The sequence below is a fragment of the Micropterus dolomieu genome, linkage group LG16 (genome assembly GCF_021292245.1).
Source record: "Micropterus dolomieu isolate WLL.071019.BEF.003 ecotype Adirondacks linkage group LG16, ASM2129224v1, whole genome shotgun sequence".
NCBI classification, from domain to species: Eukaryota; Metazoa; Chordata; class Actinopteri; order Centrarchiformes; family Centrarchidae; genus Micropterus; species Micropterus dolomieu.
Window position 1 is genome coordinate 17688261 of NC_060165.1, and position 20336 is coordinate 17708596.

The 20336-nt window shown below is 39.5% G+C and overlaps 1 protein-coding gene across 8 annotated transcripts in view; it reads right to left on the bottom strand.

The window, feature by feature from the left end:
* Window positions 1–20336, bottom strand: part of magi2a (membrane associated guanylate kinase, WW and PDZ domain containing 2a) — a 243837-nt gene that overhangs the window by 61378 nt on the left and 162123 nt on the right. For all 8 annotated transcript variants that reach the window (XM_046072262.1, XM_046072265.1, XM_046072263.1 and 5 more), the window contains 2 exons: window positions 19179–19389; window positions 14388–14467 (listed from right to left, as the gene is read on the bottom strand). In XM_046072262.1, the coding sequence (XP_045928218.1) occupies window positions 14388–14467; window positions 19179–19389 (291 nt within the window). The remainder of the gene's footprint in view (window positions 1–14387; window positions 14468–19178; window positions 19390–20336) is intronic.

A 20336-nucleotide genomic window follows, 5' to 3' on the forward strand; every position in this document is an offset into this window, starting at 1 on the left:
AGACACGCACAGGAGATCAAAGGGTTGTCGTGTAGCTTAGCTATCTTCCAATGAAGCGCTTTTCTGTTAAAATGTCTACATGACGAGCTGCAGGAAGCCAGAAATGTCTCTGCTCTCAGCTTTAATTCTGGTTTATTATAACTTGGGTCTTATTTTTAAACATTAGGCTATTATTTCCATCAGTTAAGATACAATTACACTCATCATGTCAAATGCTAAAATCTGGGAACTCGGCAACATTGAGCAGATCTGAAGGGATAGAAACACAAGTGGTCAGATTTCAGACTCAGATTCTAACAAGACCACACGATTATCTAAAGCTCTTTTTTGGGAGGTGACACCAAAGATTGTTTGAAAGCTTGTTTCTTGCCCAGTTGGACTTCCTTTTAGCAATGTATCTGTTTTCTTAAATGTCAGCAATTAAATGAATAGTTTCAATAATGGCTTTTTGAGTTTCCTGCTAAGACTGACAGCCGTCTGTCTGTGTGTTTAAGTATGAAGCTATAGCCAGGAGGTGATTAGCTTAGCTAAACGATGAGACTAGCCACTAAAACAGCTAGCCTGGTGCTCTGCAAAGTTCAAATATATGCCTAATAGCACCTATCAACATGCTAATTAGTGAGAATTAGAGGTGTTGTTATGCATGTTTTTGTACTTTAGGCTGAGCTAGCTGTTTCCCCTTGCTTCAATTCTCTCTGTTAAGCTAAACTAACTGCCTCTTGGCTCTAGCTATATACATAAAGTGAGTATATACGACGTTTGATTTAATTCATACTTTGTAAATTGTCATAGTTTGAAGTGACAATTACATGCTACATGCTAACAGTAGCACAAGTAGAGAAGTAGAGTCTTCAAAGTCAGTTAACAGACTCAGTAATATCCAATACACAGCAATATCTTACTAACATTAGCTAACTTTACCCACCATTAGCTACTTGGATATTCCAGACGAAGTATCAGCAAAATCCCTGGAGTGTATTGAACTGGGAAATGGTTCATTTGGTATGAATTCAACTTTTTATTTGTGAGGAATTAATGTGCTCTTTCAAAAGTTATTTAGCCTTGCTTTAACAGACAGAGGTGTGGGTGGTATCGATCTTCTCATCTAACTCCCGTTGAGAATTTCCCAACATGTCAAATTATTCTTTTATCTTGGTGAATGCAATGCTATTATTGCCATTAGACAACTTAAAATAAGTTGTAGTAAAACCTCAATTATATCTTAATTTTGTTCAAATTTAACATAGATACTGGATGTTATTACTGCAATGTTCTAAGTCTGATCATGAACTTTAAGACTCTTGTCACAGACCTCAGGTTTACCATTATCCTGTGACGGTTTCTTGTGGCCACAATTTGTCATAAGTTACAGTCTGGTGTTAAGGTATTCATGTGGTGTCATGGCTGCAGTGCCTCACACACAGAAATGCTGCTACTTTCACTGAGCAGTGTGCTGATAAATGCTGAAGTTAGGAGGATTGTCTCTTTGCTTGCTCTCTTTTGTTTAGCTCCAATGAGTGCTCTCTATAACCTCTCTGTCAGCAGCATGCAATGGAGTGCTTACTCCCCGGACAACGAGAGTGTGTGTGTGTGTGTGTGTGTATGTGTGCGTGTGCAATATGAAGCCTGCACTGCTTAATATTGTCATGCTGCATGCATCCAGGAAGAAAACGTCAAGCTGGTGTGAAATTTTCAAGTAGAAGCTCTTATGATGGAGCCCCGAAGCAAGGGGGAAACTGTTTGCAATCTCTAGTCATGCTACAACATCCATCCTGCAGTCACAGGTGGAGGGCCACTTACTACCAGCAGGAGGCATCCTGGCATCTTCCCCACATTTTCTCTCCCCCATTACCACTCAATAATATCTCTCTCTCCTTTTCACCTTATTTCCCCTTCTTCTTCTCTGTATTCATGTCTACGTCCTCCTTCCAAATGTATCCTCTCATCTAACTTTCTCACATGCAGTCTCACAGAGACTTTTTGAAGTTGCATGCTCACAAGCTTGTGCATCTTTTATTCTGCTTTTTCTAATTTGGTCTGAGGAACAGGGTGGCCAACTACACAGACACCGTAGGGATTTATTTCCTTTTTTCCATTCTTTCTTTTCTTCCATCTTTTGAGGAGCAAACTGGCTGAACCAGATCATTTTCATCGCTTCGAGTCTTTTGTAGTCACCAAAACTTAAAGTCCTTTCCTGCTGGATACTGCATGGTACTGTACTGGGCTTCATTTATCATGTCACCTTTGAATCCAGCACACACTCGAGCAAGTGAGTTTATTGTGAAAAACTTCCCAAGACTGATTAATGAAAGTTTCTACTGGTCAATACAGGCACAAAATCCACTGGCCAAGGTGTTATTTTTAGAAGCACCAATTTGAGAACACACAATTGGCAGCACACTCCAGTGAAAATATACAATATATAGGCTTCTCGACAAATAAATTGAGTTTAGTATGCTGTTGTTCTGAGCAGTGGTTCAGACTCATCTACTGCAGATCTCATTCTTTGTCAATACAGTTCATTCTCAATTAACTAAACCTCAAACTGGAAGCCAAGATGAAAAGTCTCTGAAATGCCACCACAGACAGTTATAATAGTGGCTTTAATTCTCTTTCTGAGTTTCCTTTCTGAAATGTCATTGAATTCACATATATATATGGTTTAAATCTCTAGGCCATGGTGATTCTGATAGGTTTATATGTTTGGTTTATACTCAGTTTCAAAGTCTAACTTCATAGATGCTCAATTTCAACTAAATGGAAAATCAACATCAGCACTGTTTATGAAAGATGAGACCTGCTGCATGTACTTCAATATCTTGAGCTTATTATTTGTCATATTTGATATTGTTAGTATGGAGCGGCTATGAAGATAAAGCCAGCAGACCACACTAGGTGAAATAAGGTATTATATGTTTCTGTAGCAGGGACAGAACCTGCTGCCCGCTTGCCCAGCTGAACATTAATACACTCAGACCACCTGTGAATTCAAATCCCACCATGTTCAAAGTGATAAATAAAAGTGTTTGTAGAAAAATGAAGCCATTTATTTTAAGATTACCCAGAATTCACAGGTCCACTGTGAAGATCAGCAGAAATTTTACAGATGGAAAACTCAGCAAACCTTCTAATAGATCTAAACCTCCCTACTGTATAAAAAGTTAACACAACAAAGTGCTTGACGATGCTTCTTTGAATCTTCTATTCTCAAAACTTTTCTCCGAAACCACATATAACATATAAACAGAGCTAAAATTACTGTGACTCAAAAATAGTATATTCAGAGGACTGATGCTGAAGAACAGAACTCGGGCTCAATATTTCCTCAACCCACTCCCTAGTCAACAAGAGAAACATTTTCCAGTTATTGTACTGACAATCACTCTCGTGCCTGTCACAATCAAAAGTACAATCAACAAAGTTGTAAGGAAAAAGCTCTGTGGGAAGCTAACTGGCTCTGTCAGATGCAATATTTTCTAAACCTTGCTGAGCTTGTTGATGGGTAAATATGATTTGGGAGAAAATCTCACCTGCAATACGGGCAAATTTGCTTCTTTTGTTTCACTAGAGGGGGGAGTGGGGTGGAGAATAAAAGGACGCTTGACCAGCAGGGCGTGATTATCTTGTTTGTGTCAGTAAGCGTGACTGGCGTGCTCACTGATGTTGTCCCCCTCATCAGGAGTTGTGATCCACAGTAATGAGAACTCAACAGAGGTACAGACTCAGGATTAAGTCACAAAAACAAGGACTTCAGACTTAAAGGTACCCTGTGTTTTGTTTTTGACCACTAGCAGTGCTATGGAGCAAATGCTTTTATGTGTGGGTCCCTTTTTGTTTGTTCTCATGAATGCACAAGAAGACACACTTGCTAGTGCATGCTGGTGACACATTCCTACCAATGAATTCACATTATTACACTGATTTACATGTGGAGAAAATGTTCAAAAACTCTCACCAATGAACAAGCAAAGGCTATGTGTAGGTTATGTGTTCTTGTCCTTCCTGTTTAAGTCCAGTTTTGGTTCTGTGTTTCTCTGTGTAGCCTTGTTGTTTTATTCAGTCTCATGTTCTAGTTTACATAGAATCTGTTTTGTCTCTTATCTTAGTTCTAGGGCTGGATGATTTGGGCAAAAATGTTATCACAATAAAAAGTTTCATATCTTTCGATATCGATAATTATCACGATAAGTATCAAATCGTTAATTATATTGCCATAATTATTGTTATTGTTTTATTGTCCAACCCTACTTAGTTCCCTGTTCTGTGACTTAGTTAATGTCTTTATGTTTAATCCTAGTTTCAGTCTGTTTTTCCTTTTTGTAGTTTATTGGCGATCTGTCTGATTGTGTCTGAATTAGGTTGTTATTCTGATCTGTTACATGTTATTCTGATATGGGCTGTATTTAGTGTTCAGTAACCTGTATTATGTATGTTCCCCTGCTGTCTCTCTGGCTGCCTGTCTCGTTAGTCCTGATTCCTCGCACCTGTGCTTCTCCCACCCGCTCGTTAGTCCCTGGTGTTAAATGTTTGCTGTTTCCCTTCAGTATCTGTCCGGTCATTGTCGTGTGATGTGTGTCCTGCCATTTTTTGGAACTGCCTGTTCGATCATTTTGGATGTACCTGTCTCCGCAACTTGTAAGCTTTTGTTTTCGGTTTGGATTAAAATCCTGAATTTGATGTTGCCTCTAGTGTGCTGCGTTTGGGCTCTCTCCTGTTTGCACTCATCTGAATACCTGACAGGAAGTAAACATTGCAGGTTGCATACATTTCAAAATTGCCATTGCAAATGTTTCATGAGGAAGCAAATGCATTCAAGTTATTTGTTAAACCTCACACACAATGCATTTTGTAAGTAAAACGAAAGGTAAACAGAAAGTTTGTTTGTTTGCAAGAAATGTCCACGGGGCACTTGTAATTGGGACTCGGGGCTTGACTTAAGGCCCCTACACGCCACAATGACCTACACATTCATTGCATGTCATACTAAAACCTTGGCCACAATATGCATTAGACTGTATGATCTCAATTAGAGGCGTGTCAGAAGGTGCGATGAATGTCTGGTGAATCTACGATTGCACTACAATTAGAAAAAAAAAAATGTAAGCAACGACGCGTATCTGCAATGCTCGCATGTTTAAACATGCAAAAGAACAAGATGCTGATATAGTGCTGACGCTGTTTTTTCAAACTTAATTCAAAAATGGCACCATGGAGGTTCAGCCATGATAAATACACTGCGGTATTGTACCTACTGTCTTTGGATGCTTACAATGCTGCGTTGGCGAGTGTGTTACATGTTGTAATATGTAGTAGATGTGGGTTTAGCAGCAGTCCAAATAATGACCAAATATTTCACCACAACTGTCAACTTTCACATGGGACAGCCCCAAATCGCACAGGGGCAATTACTTGACCTGAGACTTGAAAACAAAGACATGCAGTTCTCATGGAACAAGAAAAGACAGCCAGGGGCAGGCAGACATTGTGTACTACTGTGTGGAAAAGTTGTGGCTTGACTTGTGAAAAAGTTTGAAAACAGCTCTGGTAATGCACTGAATTTAACCTGTGCGCATGTTTCTGTAACTATGTAATCAAAATGCTAAGGATCCCTAGAGGACAAATGCACAAGCTCAGTCACACTAATAGCTGTCAGTGCATCATATGGCAGAATATCTGTTTAGAGTGTGATAAAACTGCACTGGCTGGGACAGGGTCTGACATAGATTGATGCACTGAGATTTGCTGTCATATTTTCACATCACAAACCAACTGACATTAACATTTTTTTCCATTAGGAAAAGATTCTTGATTCAAGTCTTTTAGAAGATGATTAACAAACCAATACATCTCCGTTGTGACAGGAAAAGTCAATGCAATAGCCATGACTTTGACAACCAATCAGTTAATTGTGTCACTTGCTGGCAACAGTGTTCTTCCTCTGGTGTATTATGATCCATTTCAATGAGCTACTTTTTATCCACAACTTGTTTTCTTGTTAAATGCACCTGTGCTGTGGAGAAGTGCATGTCCATTCCCTCTACTGCAGAATCCCAGTGGTCTCTGTCTCAGAGCTAGCAGACAATAGTTAAGCTCCAGAGTGAAATGAGAAAAAGAAAAGACAAAACACTGTACTCACAAGCTTGTAGCTTATCAGGACATTCCAGGGACAGAAGGAGACGTACTGAACTGTGACCTGGCACTTATTCTCTCCTCTTTCGCCTCCAAAGTTCTGGTTTATTTGGCTAGCTCTATATGAAAAACACTTACAGCTGCACATAAAAACAGACATACTTTCTCTTCTTCCACTCTCCATCTATAATATAGCTCCATGTCCCTGTGGGGTCAGCAGTGGAGTAGAGAAAGTGCTACTTTGTTAAATGCTTTTTTAGGTATTAAATTGGATAATTACGTGAAGTAACTTGTGTTATAATAGCCTCCTGGATGCTGTTGATTAGATAAAAAAAAAAAAAGTATATAGGTTAATTAGATTGTATTAATTTCTCTATTAGAATCCAAACTAACCAATAAAAATGTAGAAAAGACAGACAAGTCAAATATTGGTTCAATTGGGTAAAAGCAATTACGTAATTGTTTTTCTTTAAATAGCTTAATGTCATATTGTCTTGTTAGATATGGATACACTTTAACAGTGTATTTATAATAAATGTATTAGAGTTGAAATGATTAGGTGAGTTATTAATTAGTCAATCAAAAGAAAATTAATTGTAAGCAATTTTGTTCAGGTACATGTTTTACTTTCTTTCAAATTTGATCAATTTTAAGTTATTTATTTATTAATGGTTTTAGCTTCTCAGATGTAAATATTTGCAGCTTGATTTAGTTTTTTTATGCTGGTTAAATGTAAAACATTTTTGGGTTTTGGACCGCTTGTGTGACACTTCCTGGTAGATTATTATGCGCATCGTTTAACATATATTGTCATACATTTTGTGGAAATTCATGAAATCCTGAAAACTGTGGTATTTTAAAAGAAAAATTTGGATCTATATATAACTACATAATCTAGGGATCACTCTTGCTTTAGGTGAATTTATGTGAATTTGTAATATAAAACTCAAACTCAAAGTAGAATGATTCACTGTGTACAAAGCTAGAACACTCAAAAGATCTATCACTTAATGGATAAGACTGACGACAATGTATATTTTTCTATTTGATAACAAATCGCATGAAAAAAACAAAACCAACAATGTATCTGTCGGTCTCTCAACACTTTTTTGACTTCCCCAACCTTTCTGTGGCACCAAGCCCCTTCATTCCGACCCAAGTTTTAAATCTTTAATACAGTTCACAAATATATATAATATAGTTTAATAAAAAAGTAGATTCCTATGACTGCTAGGCACTGTAGTTTGTAGCACATGTTACTCAAACTATAAATACTGCATTTGTTTGGGATTATTTTTAGCTGTGGATTAATATATATTTGATGGTTAAGTGAGAATTTCTGGCAGCAGGACAGTGTATGTGGGATCGACTCAAAATAAATAATAGTGCTCATGTTAGTTATAATGAAAGACATGTCACCCAGTGCATGCATTTCTAAATAGTTTTGGTACAACAATGAGAGTCTGTGTAACGGAGAAATAAGCTACAGTATATCAAGCTTTGGCTACACAACCAATACCAGTTAGTGGGATCAATTCACTAATGGTTTTGGTCTTTTCATGGGATTTGTTGAAAATTAAGAAATACACAGAATACAGCCAACCCTACCCTTTCACTGTAAAAGACTACATTTAAGATATATCTTGATGTATCCCGATGTTACGATAACCAAATCCCACACGATACTGAATTTTATATTATGATCTTGATAGTATATTGATTTATTGGCCAGCTTTACCTAGTTGGCTTGACTGCCGTTAAAAAATACAGTGACAACTAAGTCAGTATGCACATGTCACACACACACACACACACACACACACCTGTCATACAGTCTTTTGAATCCTCCTTCCAATCTCCAGGCCTCAGGCATGCTCTGCTGGGGATGTTCTCAAAATACACCCATCAATCATTTTGCAGACAGCTTCGCCTGCCCCTCCCCGGCACTCCGCCCGCAACTACTGCAGTCTCAAGGTGAAGGAGGGCGCTGCGTCTCCCAGTCTATAATAACTAACCTGTAGGACTGTGTATACATACACACACTGTGGAAATAGGGTGTGCTAACATTCAGTGTCCCCTAAAAAACTTCCTGCATCCAACAAAAATCACAAAATCTGTCTGTAAGGTCCCACTGAGCCAGCTAAACGGACAACAGAGTGAGGGGCAGAGATGACATTTTCCTGGCTGGAGGAGCTGTGCCTTGTGGCATCCATGTGGACATAAGATGAAGTATCAGAAGAACATAACACACGGCTTTTTTTCCCCTCCAAAACTGCTGACATAAGGAAAGATATGAAAAATTAGTAAAACACAAGCCCTGCCAGCCAGTTAGAGACGATAATAACTCTTTCCAATGAAGCTGCTCACATGACCAGAATGTAATTACATGTCTAGGTTTGACGCTCTCTGTTGTCGCACAAGTGAAGACTGCTGGAATACATAGAGGCGAATGACAAATAAAGTTATAATCAAAGTTATGATCTATCTCTTAACTATATTTATTCATATACTGTACATCCGGTGTTGTATGTGCTTTGCATTTCTGGATAGGACACGCTGTCTTCTGATGAAACATGCTGAAAGAATGATGAAAACATCTTACAGTTTTGTCTGATTTTTATTTCACTTATCATGGGGATTCTCGCAACCTGTGTTGGCATACCTGAGGTGAAAAACAGGCTGGTATAACTAAAGTATCAAGCCAGATAACAGAGGAACTTCTCGGCTTTCTTTTTCACCCAGCCAACAAATATTTGGCAGGACAGGAAGAAAACAAAAAAAACCAACCAACTTTAACAGGGTGAGAGTGGGGGGAATAAAAGCACACAGCGAGGTTGTGTAAAGAGCCTGTCCCAGTTCTTTTCGTATACCAAAAACAAAAAAGAGGAGACAGAAGGACGGGGGGGTGGGGGTGGGGGTGGGGGTGGGGGGGGGGCAAAGATGAATATGGAGGTAGAGAAAGGAGGTGAGAAATATGGAGGCAGAATAAGAGAGAGAGAAAGAAATATAGAGCGAGTTATGTAACTACAAGGCATCTGTGATGTCAACTGCTCTGTCTTCAGTGGAGCCGACGCTACTTTGAACATGCAGGAATGAGCGCGCTAAACTGAACACACATATTTCTGCATATTTTGACAGAATCTGGTTGTATGTGTTGCAAGTGACTTTAAACTTGAGAGAGAACAAGATGTGTTTACCAGCGGTGAAAACATTTACTCAAGTACTGCGCTTAAGTACAGTTTTGAGATACTTTACTTAAGTATTTCCATTTTATGCTACTGCATACTTCTATTACTACATTTCAGAGGGAAATATTGTACTTTTTACTCCACTACACTTGACCAGTTTATAAGATATTCTTACTTCTTTCCCTAGGTATTGATACTGTACACACTAACAACTCTTACTAGTATTTATTGCTGCTCTTATCAGTAGAAATTTTCACTTATAGATCTCTTACTGTATTGATGCTTGTATACAAGCATCACTCTGATGAACAGCTGACTTCTGACTCACAGTGTCAGGAACAATTCCTGTGCAATAACCCAGTAACTATGCCCCTAATCAGCAACCTGTTTACTGACTACCACTTATTTATTTATTCATCATTCTCTATTTCAGAGCTGGTCATACTGATATATTGTCATAATGTATATACTGTATACCAAATCCACCTACCTCAAGTACAACATCTGCACATAAACCTTATTTATTCCGTACGTTTGCATGTATGTGTAACTGTATATCACATCCACCTCCGACATGTAATAATGGTAATAATAATTCACTCTTGCATCCTTTGCAGTCTGCTCATTGCACAATTTGTCAATAAGTCTATACTGTTTTTGTTTATAGTGTGTATATATATGTGTTCTCTATACTCTAGCCTGTGTCTGATTTTATTATTGTATGAGTATGCACATCGTGAGCAATGTACAATCCTGAGTCAAATTCCTTGTATGTATACACATATCTGGCAAATAAAGCTGATTCTGATGTTGTTTCTCAAATGTAAGTCGCTTTGGATAAAAGCCTGAGTAAATGTAAATATGAAACATAGTTACAGATTAAATAAAGTACAACTACAATGACCAACTACAACAGTACACAAGGTTACACAAAGTTAATGCATTAGTTGAAATAATAATCTATTGATATATTAGTTAATACAACTTAGGCATTGTTTTGGAAATCATTTCTGTTTGTAATAATAACACTGTACAGACCAAGTAAATTGCTGCACTCTGGAAACACAGACATTGCTAAAAAGGACAAAAACTCTGAGTAGTCAGATGATTATACAACTTCTAAACAAACCCCTGTGTTTGCCAAACTTATTTGGAAGAAAAAAATATATCCCAATCTGTCCGTTGTAAATGTCCATCACAGTTTACAAATCAACTTTCGGGTTCAACTTCAACCTACCTAACTTGCTGCAGTTGTGCGCACACTGTTTTCTGTTTCAGCGAGGTCGTACTGCTAACATTTCTGGGTAGTTTAGATAGGCTGAATTAATTTTTTTTACTTATTGACGACTCATTTCTCGCCAAGTCTCACTTTGCTCTAACAATGCTGCAATGTTCCCAAATCACAGCAATTACTTTGTAGAACACAATATCAAAACTGACAGAAAGCAGATATCACCACTACAAGTATGAAATTAAGATCTAAAAAAACACCAAAAAAAAAAGTATTCTTTAAATGTCATACTTGGTTAGATTTTTCTGATAATACCTATGTACTTAAAGGACATTTTTCATTGTAGGACTTTTATTTTTAGTGGAGAATTTGGTGGTATTGCTACATGTAGTAAAGGACCTAAATACTTCTTCCACATCCGGTCTTGACTTTATTTCCCTCCATAATCAAAGTCCCACTTATATATACATACTCTCTCTCTCTCATCCTCTTCTCAGCCTGTAGTCCCGTCACAGCTCACAGACTCCACCCTGCGATCCTGTTAGCGCTTATCAGAGCGTGGCTCAGGTCCAAACACAGACACACACATCTACCTTTTCCACCAATCAATACCAAATTTACAGAGGCAGCTTTTCTCCCCCTAACTGAGCTCAGCTCTCAGGGGTGTCTGCAGCCACCAGGAATGAACAACACACCTCTCCTATGGTGCTTACACAAACCCCTTTAAGTGGGAACACACTGTAAGTTATTGAAACTTACAGACTAGACAGCCCACTTATATTTACTGTTTCCCTTGACATACACAGATACACAGAAGCACAGAACAACTGATGTATTGCATGTCTGTCCGTCCCGGGAGAATAATCCCTCTTCTGTTGCTCTTCCTGAGGTTTCTTCCATTTTTCCTTATCCAATTCAAGGGTGTAAGGACAGAGGTTGTTGTATGCTGTGCAGATTGTAAAGCCCCGAGCCAAATTTATGAGTTGTAATATTGGGCTATATAAAAAAAATTGTCTTGACTTATAGAATGTACAACAACAGATTTAAGTCGGAAAACCAAGATTTATGCCTCTGGCCACTGTTAGCAATACCAGTTGATAACAACGCATTACGCGGTATTTTGCACATACAAACACCGTAGCAAGATGTCTACAGATATAAGTTGGACAGGACTGCATTTAATGAGACACAAATAAGACAGAAGTGCAATGAACAGTAAATTACTACAACTTTCACAACTGTTGGTTCCAGGAACAGCCATCTTGGATTTTGAGGTCGGGGTTGGTGAGGTTCTCCTGACTTTCAGGTCGGAAATCCGACTTAATGGGGCGTTCCCATTATAATTTCCGACTTGGAAATTGAAAATTCCGACTTCCCATGTCAAATGGAACGCACCAAATGTTTACCATGTTGTCCATCTTAGTTTAGCATGTTAGAAAGCTAACATTTGCTAATTAGCATAGACACAAACTACAACTGAGTTTGATGGGAATGTCAGTGGCGTTGCATATATTGAAATTTTAACCTGATGATGGTGTTAAATGAAAAGTTAAGGGATTATTTCAATTTATCTCAGCAAAAGTTATGGTTGTCCATGAAATATTTCAGTCTGGACAAAAGTGGTGGGCCAACATACCGACTGACTGACACTGCCATCCATACAGCCATGCTGCGAGTGAGGCTAAAAATTCTTTGTTTATTTTTGCTGCAATTTGCACTAAAAAGAAACAAACGGTGCAAAGCAATTAGTAGAATCCTGAAACTCCACTCAACAATCGTAATGTGTTTCGAATCACTTACAGACCTGCAGCCAACATTAAGCACTACATTCCCTTCAGATGGGACTAACTAGATCAGTTGCCCAACCAGATCAATAACAATCCTCACAAATATCAGCATCCATGGTGGATAAATAGGATTGGGAGTGCTGGAGATAAAAGCGCAATCACATTTGAACTAATTCCTCACCGGCATCTCTGTTTTTGTTTCTGTGTTATTTCATCATCTTGGAGATCTTTCTCACTTTAATGTCTAAAGATTGAGAGGGAAAGGGGAGATTCAGCGACTACACAGGAGGTCCTTTGAATAAAACGGGCATTGTGTCAACAGGAAGCAGTCCCCGTGTTTAATGCCACCACACACAGTGCAAATGTTTTCAGACCCGGTACCATTTCTCCTTCTCACTCTATCTTACTGCAGTCAAATACAATCTGCAAATACCTCTTAACATTTGTTTTATCCTGCTCAAGGCAGCAAATGTGTTCAGAAATTCAGGCAAGTCAGATATTATCAAGTAAGCTGTCTTCTAAAGTTCTGTATTTTTGACATTCTTCCCTGTTAAACTGATTGAACTTCCTGGTGATTACAAATGATTAGTCGGTTAATTGACTAGTTGATTTACATAAAATGAATCTACAACAATTTGATAAAAGTAAATTGCCTAACAAGGTTAAGAGTATACTGTCACACTTAAGCACATTGATACTTTGAGCTAAACGCTAACATGCTCAAAATGCTAACATGCTGATGTTCAGCAGCTACAATTGGATCTGATGGAGGTGTGATTAAGTTAGCAGATGTTGATAAATCAAAACACTGGGCTAAACAACATTTTGACCTGATAATAGTGATAGATAAGTCAGGGGATAACCAACATTTTTAAAAATCATCTTGAGGGGAACATGAACGTTTGCAGCAAATTTCATAGCAATCGATCCAATAGTTGGATGATATTTCAGACTGGACCAAAGTGGTGCACTGATTTTGTTTTAAATCTTTGGAAATAGAATATTTTGGGTTTTAGACTGTTAGTTAGACTACATAAGCAGGTTTGATGGCACCACCTTTGGGACTGGGAACATTTACAGACTAATAAATCCAAAAAGTAGCTGACAGCTTAATTGATAATAATTTGTTGCAGCCCTACTCACCAGACCGTCCTAAAATCCAACGCAACTGGCACACAAGACGGGTAGCGCTAAGAGTAACGTGAAAACACTGGTTAGACCCAGGAGTGCACTTGTTTGTCTGTCTCTCTGTAACGCATGTGTGTGTGTCTGAGGGCCAAATTTATTTTTAGAGAAACTCTATCCTTGTGCTTACGTGTTTACCAGGAATATGCCCACAAACTCCCCCACTCTCCCTCCATGAAGGTATACCAACACTCACAGAAACACACTTGAAAAAGCGACTGTCATTTCTCATTCGTTGCCTCTGTCCATCTCCAAATCCAGTCCTTCTACTCAGCTCGACTACCTCCCTCTCTATAACACAGGCGATAAATCTACTCTGGGTCACACACAAGAAAAACGAATGGGGAAGTGGGAGGGAAGGTGAGGGCGAAAAAGATAGATGACACTTTCGTATATATGTACGCTCGTCTACAAACGCTTGCTGCATTGACATTCATTCTTCTCCTTTCTTTTTGGTGTGTGTTTGTCATGTGTGTGGGTGGCTGAAGGACACTCCACATCTTTCTCAGTTAAGAATAAAGAAGTCTTTGTAACATCAAGTCTCTTTGGACTTGTGCTTTAAACACACATATCACGGGGCTTCCTATCCACAGCAACTGGGGACGACACACACACTCACACCAAAATTGTCAGCACAGAACTCCTAAAAAACAAAAAATCTACGCTGGCATGTTCCTTCAGTGAACTGACGCCTCAAAGGAACTCATCTCACCATGCATCTCGTCAGATCAACAGGCAACGTTTAAATCTTGTCAAATGAATGCTGTGGGGAAGTTGTGTAATTAAAATGAACGAACACGAGGAGCACAAAAAAAATCAGAAGGAAATGGCTGAAAATAAAATCGAAGCTAGAGATGCAGTACTCACCATCCTCTTTGCATTCCTCGGGCGGCTTTGCCTTCTTGGCTAGCCTCGGGTCCAGCCACGATGTTGTCTTGGTGTTGTGGCTGTGAAGAGAAGACAGAGAGAGAGAGTGAGAGGGAGTGTGATAGATGGCGAGAGAGAGAGGAGACTTGGCAGAAAGGGAGAAGGAGGTTGGTGGATTCTTAATTCAGCCGGAGAATCATTTCAGAGAGGAAAGATGAGACTGCCTTGTGTGCCTGTCTCTGAAAAAGGTTACGAGAGAGATGGGGTGGGAGAAAAAAAAAGCTTTAGGTTAACAAAATGGCAATCAATACTTTTAATTTGCTTACTTAGCAGGAAGAGGAGGACGGAGGGAAAAGAGCAGAAAGGGATAGAGGGGTGACTGAGGGAGTGATGGAGGGGAACAGCTGTTGGTTTGGCAGATTCATCCAGAGCCTCAGGCAGAGAGCTGGATCTAGATCAGATATGATGGTGTGCCAGGGAAACTCAATGCATCTCCACAGCTCTTCTAAAGCTCTGGAGCCACAATGGCCTCCCTTCATGATGACAGTTAAGGGGGGGGGGCACAAAGTGCCTACAGTAAAAACGGAAAAAGGAAGACGATCCAGTCAAGAGACCCCATTGTGTCTTTGTTGTTTTAAATATTTTCAAAATGAACTTCTTTCCCGAAGGAGATTGTATTTACAATTAGGCAGTAAAGACACAGATCACAGGACTGCACCAATGACTAAGGAGAGACTAATTAAAAATGACATAAAATATGAATCTATTACAGATGTTGAAGCTGCGTTATTTACGTTTTTTGGCCAGTTGGAAGCAGAGGAACAAACTGAAAACATCTCCCATATCATTACTTTATAAAGTTGGTCACGGTTAACAGTGTTTTCAAACACTTTTACACATCCAGCAGACATAAAGCAACACTAGCATTCATTTTGGAATCGTATTTCTGTCCACCTGACAATAAAGTCCAATATTTACTCTCATTTTAGCTCCTTTGCTGCTACAGCTGTAGATGTACTGCCATTTGGTGGTGGGTAGAGTACAGTCTATCTTAGCATTTTTGGTGAAAAAGCATGGGACACAAGGTTGATGTAAGCATAATTTTCAGGCCGTAAAACCAAAACAATCAGCTAAAAGAGGCTACAAAAACTCCATAAAGCTGTAGTGTTGGGTGCTAATTCTCTGTGGGTTTGTCTCTAAGTGACACCTTTCACGTTACACATAGTCATTTATTCATTGTAAATATTAAAATAAATTGATAAGTGCAGCTTTAAAAATAATTCTAAATATAAAACATTTTCTAAAAAAAATAAAAAAACAAGAGAAAGTTCCTTTCCTAGATAAAAGTGGTAAATTAAGGACCATGCCAAATACAGAGCCAAATAAAGTGCAGTTCAAGCTAAGGTAAAGTCTGTTTTGTTCTGCTTTTGATTCTTTTCCATCAGCCATCTCCCCATTTTGCTTTCTACGTCCCCCTTTGCCTCCTCTCTACCACCAATGCATTTCACTCTTTTCCTTGGGCATCCTTCCTCTCTTCTATTACTATCTATTAATATTTATAGTGTAGATATCTACTACTTCTTTCTTGTCCTCCCTCTCACCCTTTCCCCCCATCTTTACTATTTTTAAATCACTCTCACTTTCTTTTCCTTCCACCTTCATCTCCCTCCTTCTATTCCTCTCATCAGCAGCCTCACTTCAAGGGCTGTAGGTAAACGAATTGATCTCATATGGAGGCCAATCAAAGGGAAACATCCTCTTGGCAACCACTGTCACTTTGGCACGGCATCACATACGCCCAGACAAAAAACTTGAAGCTCCAAACTCAGTGGGCTAACTGCATTAGTTGTGTAATGTGCTTAATGGATGTGGGAGCATGAGGTTTCTCTGTTTGGGGGAGGAGACGTATGGTGAGTTGTCTGTAGTGGAGGGATTTTTTGCTCTGTGGCAAATAGACATGAAGAGGCAACATGTGCCTGTCTAGATGACGACTGCCTCTCCGGTGTCTCATTTCTTATTTTGGTGTTGCTGTGCAGTTTCTAGCAGTTTATGATGCGTTCAAGCGTGTTGGGATTTAATCAATGCTGTGGAGAAATTTAGCCTAATGACTGAAATGATCTATTGATGCAATAAAACCTTTTGTACTATAATAGCAGGATCATTCCTGTTGTGGCTACATTATTTGCTGCTACACAATTACCCATGTCAGCATGCATGCACATACATTTCCTTCACCACCACCACAAAACTCCGCAGCAACTCCATTATTCTGGTGTAAGAAATACTCACCTCCATGGTTTTACTGCTGCTGTAAAAAGCCAACAACCCCAATGAATTCAACTTTAGAGCTTGTATAACAGAGTTCTGTGTAGCAAGGTATTTCTGGGGACCACTAAATCTCATTAAACCACCAAGCATCAAATATGGTCTCTGTGTGTGTGTGTGTGTGTGTGTGTGTGTGTGTGTGTGTGTTTCTGTGGGGAATATACAGAAGTAAATTTAGATGATACGTAGACCTAATCTAGTCACTCAGGCTCAATTTTATTTTGTTATGGGAGAATGAAAATACCAGCTCGCTGGATGGTAGGAAATCTTCCTTGTCTAAAGACTGGAACGTGCCTCTTCAGGCTGCATATAAGCGAGCCTTCACGGGGATTGTTCTAAAATGATCACATGGCTGTTTCTTTTATCCTTGTAGAGTATAAAATTTATTTGTTTTATCCATCTTTTCAGTTATGAACCTGCTTCCTGGCAGTTGGAATAAGAGTTAGACATCTTTGATTTAAAAGGTACCCTGTGAAATTTCTGACAGGTGGCGGTAATGCAGCAATGCATCAGCAAAGGCAGATAAGAAAAAGACTGCTAGAATGTAAACTCTTTAAGGGAACGTTCAGACTACAGGCCAAAGGGACTCAAATCTGATTTATTTTGTTTTTTTTTTTGACAGGGACAGCGCACAAATAAAGTAATTGCACTAGAGTTAGCTAGCAGCTAATTTGCATCCGTTGTTCCTGGGCAGGTAGACAAAACAAAAGAAAGACACAAAACAACTACTGAACAACAAATCCACTATATACAATAGCACAATATATTGTGTCCATCAGTGTGAAATTGATATAAACAGTTTTACACATACACTAAATACAAAAAATAAAATGCAATCATTAGTGGTGACACACTTGTGCTGACTTTAGCCAAAGTTTGAGGCTGGCTTTAAACACTGCAAAACTTCCTGAGTTTCTAATGTTTGTGGGTATGGAATTCCACTTCCCCACAACTTTAACAGAGAAAAGTGAATTGACAAGGCTGTCTTTCTAAATTGCGGTCTCCCCTAGTAGATGCTATAGTTCTACTGGCACTGCCACTACCAGAATAGGCTATTATTATTAGGCATCCTCTACGAGAAGGGTCGTGAGATTATGAATAACTTTAAACATCAGGCATGCTTCTGAGTAAAATAAGAAATTATCAAAGTGAAAATGAAATTTATTCAGGATGATAATGATGATAATGACCGTGATAATGATGATAATCCCTAGGCTTTTTATGAAGTACTTTTAGGATTTGTTAGTAGAGTGAGTACATAGGCTTGAGTGTAGTCACAGCTGCCTGTGACCAGGCTGTTATACATTAAGACAGATGGGAACAATTATAGTATGTACAAAACGTTTTACAGCAGGCGGACACAACTGGCGTCTGATGCTCTGAAAATTTTTCAGATGTGACTCAGATTTGATTTGTGCGAACAGTCCAAGTTACATGGAATCTGAACTTTTCCAGTTCAGATTTGAGACACTTTGACTACACAGATATGTAGTCCAAATCCGATACAGGTTGAATTTTTTGAAATGCGACCTCAGTCTGAACAGGAATTCATGCGACTCTCTAGATCGGCCATTGTCACAATTCTTCGTATTCTTCTTCTGCGCATGCGGGTCCCTTGCAGGCCGTGTCCAGTTCACACTTCAGTCTGATATGTGACACATTTTAACAATAATGTGAACAGTCGAAAAAAAATCATTGCCAATTTATCGGATCAGTGCAATAAATTGGAATCGCTGTGTGACTGTAGCCTTAGTGACAAACCAAACCCTGCAGTTTCCTCCAGCTTTAAGGAGCATTTCAGCGTCTTTCAGCTCACTGTTTCAGTTTTAAGGCCTGCAACTTTATTGTTTTGGTTCACTCTGACGGCTTCATTTCCAGATGCAGCAGGCAGTTGTTTTAATCAAAAAAGCTCTACCTGCCCAGCACCAAACGGGGGGCAGACAAAGCATTTAGCAGCAAATCACACATTTCCATCTGGAGGTAATAAAAAAAGGTGAGTGAATACTGGACCTACAGCAGGTGGCAAAAACACAACTTCAAATGAATGCTAATGTTGCTGTGTGTCTTCTGAATGCGTAAATAGGCAACTGTTTGCCAACACAATCGCCATATATACCTTATAAGGTGATAATGGACTGATGATGGGGCAGTGGATAAGACGCAGGCCTTTAGTGTGAGGTACCCGGGTTCAATTCCCCACTGTAACACAACAACCAATGTGTCCCTGAGCAAGACACTTAACACCTAGTTGCTCCATAGCCGTGTGACCTCTGACATAAATAGCAATTGTAAGTTGCTTTTGATAAAAGCGTCAGCTAAATGAATAAATGTAATGTATAATATGTCATTGTTGTGTTTGCAGCTTGTTCTGCTGCCATTTTTGCAACGAGTTTTATGAACACCCAAGTGACTAAATTAACCAGGTTTCATCAGCGATACATAGAATAACAATCTCAAGACACTTACTCTATGAAGTACACCTCTCCTTTCTCAGTGTATGCCATCTCCCAGTTGTCAGGCAGTGGCCCTAGCTCGTCGTTGTCCTCTGGTTTGGGTACTGTAATTTTTGGGGACAATCCGCCGTCTTTGGGCGCCTCGATTGGGGCCTCCGCTGGGTTGCTCTGTGGGGCGATGTCCCCCGAAGCGTCTGTGCTCTTGTCCTCATGTTCGCTCGACTCTGAGGCGACAAGAGGTCAAGATGAGTCAGGCACATTATTGCTCAGGGAGGAGCAGAGGATGAGGACAGTGAAAGACAAGGGAGGCGGAGTGAGGAAAAGGAGATTGATTGAGAGTCAGGGTTAGGGTGGAGAAGAAAAAAAAAGGAAAGCATGATTAGAAAAAGGTGAGAAGTGGTGACTCAGGGGAAAGAGAGGAGCGAGGTGAAGGCAAGAGAGGGAATGATTAAGGTTAACAAGACAGAAAGACGAATAAAGCAGAAGAGACAATAGAGATTGAGAGCGAAGCTGACTGCAATGCCCTAGTTTGAGTTGTGGCAGTGTGTGAATGTGTTAGAGGGAGAGAAATTGTGTGTATGGAAGAAAGAGAAAGATATGGCAAGTGTGTGTGTGTGCTTCCCAAAGGAGGGCTGGTGGAGGGAAGTGCAGAGGGGACAAATGAGAAGAGAGGATTCAGAGATAATCTATAGGAGGGAAAGAGCGAGGTGGCTATCTGCTTAGATCACAGAGCCTGCTGTGCTCTATTGATTCCCCTTCAGCTCTCCTGGTCAGCCCACACTCTGTCCATCTACAGAGACAAAACTCCTCCTGATCTGAGCGCAGCAGCCCACTTTAACAACCAACATGGCTCACTGCACAGCCCAGAGCCTGAAGTTATTGAGCATCTCAACAGTGCCAATAGGAATCAGTTAGAAATGTTTCCTGCCTCTGCATTTTCTCTGAGCTCACAGGGGTATATTCAGTGTCATCTGCATCATTTAGAGTAAATATACACTGGGAGTTTTAGAGAAATCATAGAACTTTTAACCCATTATAAACCAGTGCTCTAGCTGAGATCCTTAGATGAAGTGCTAGTAAGTCATTCCTAAAGACTAATTGTGATTGTGTCTTTGCCATTAGGACCGCTAGTGTTTACTTGAGGAGATCAGGTAGTCAAAAACACCATCAT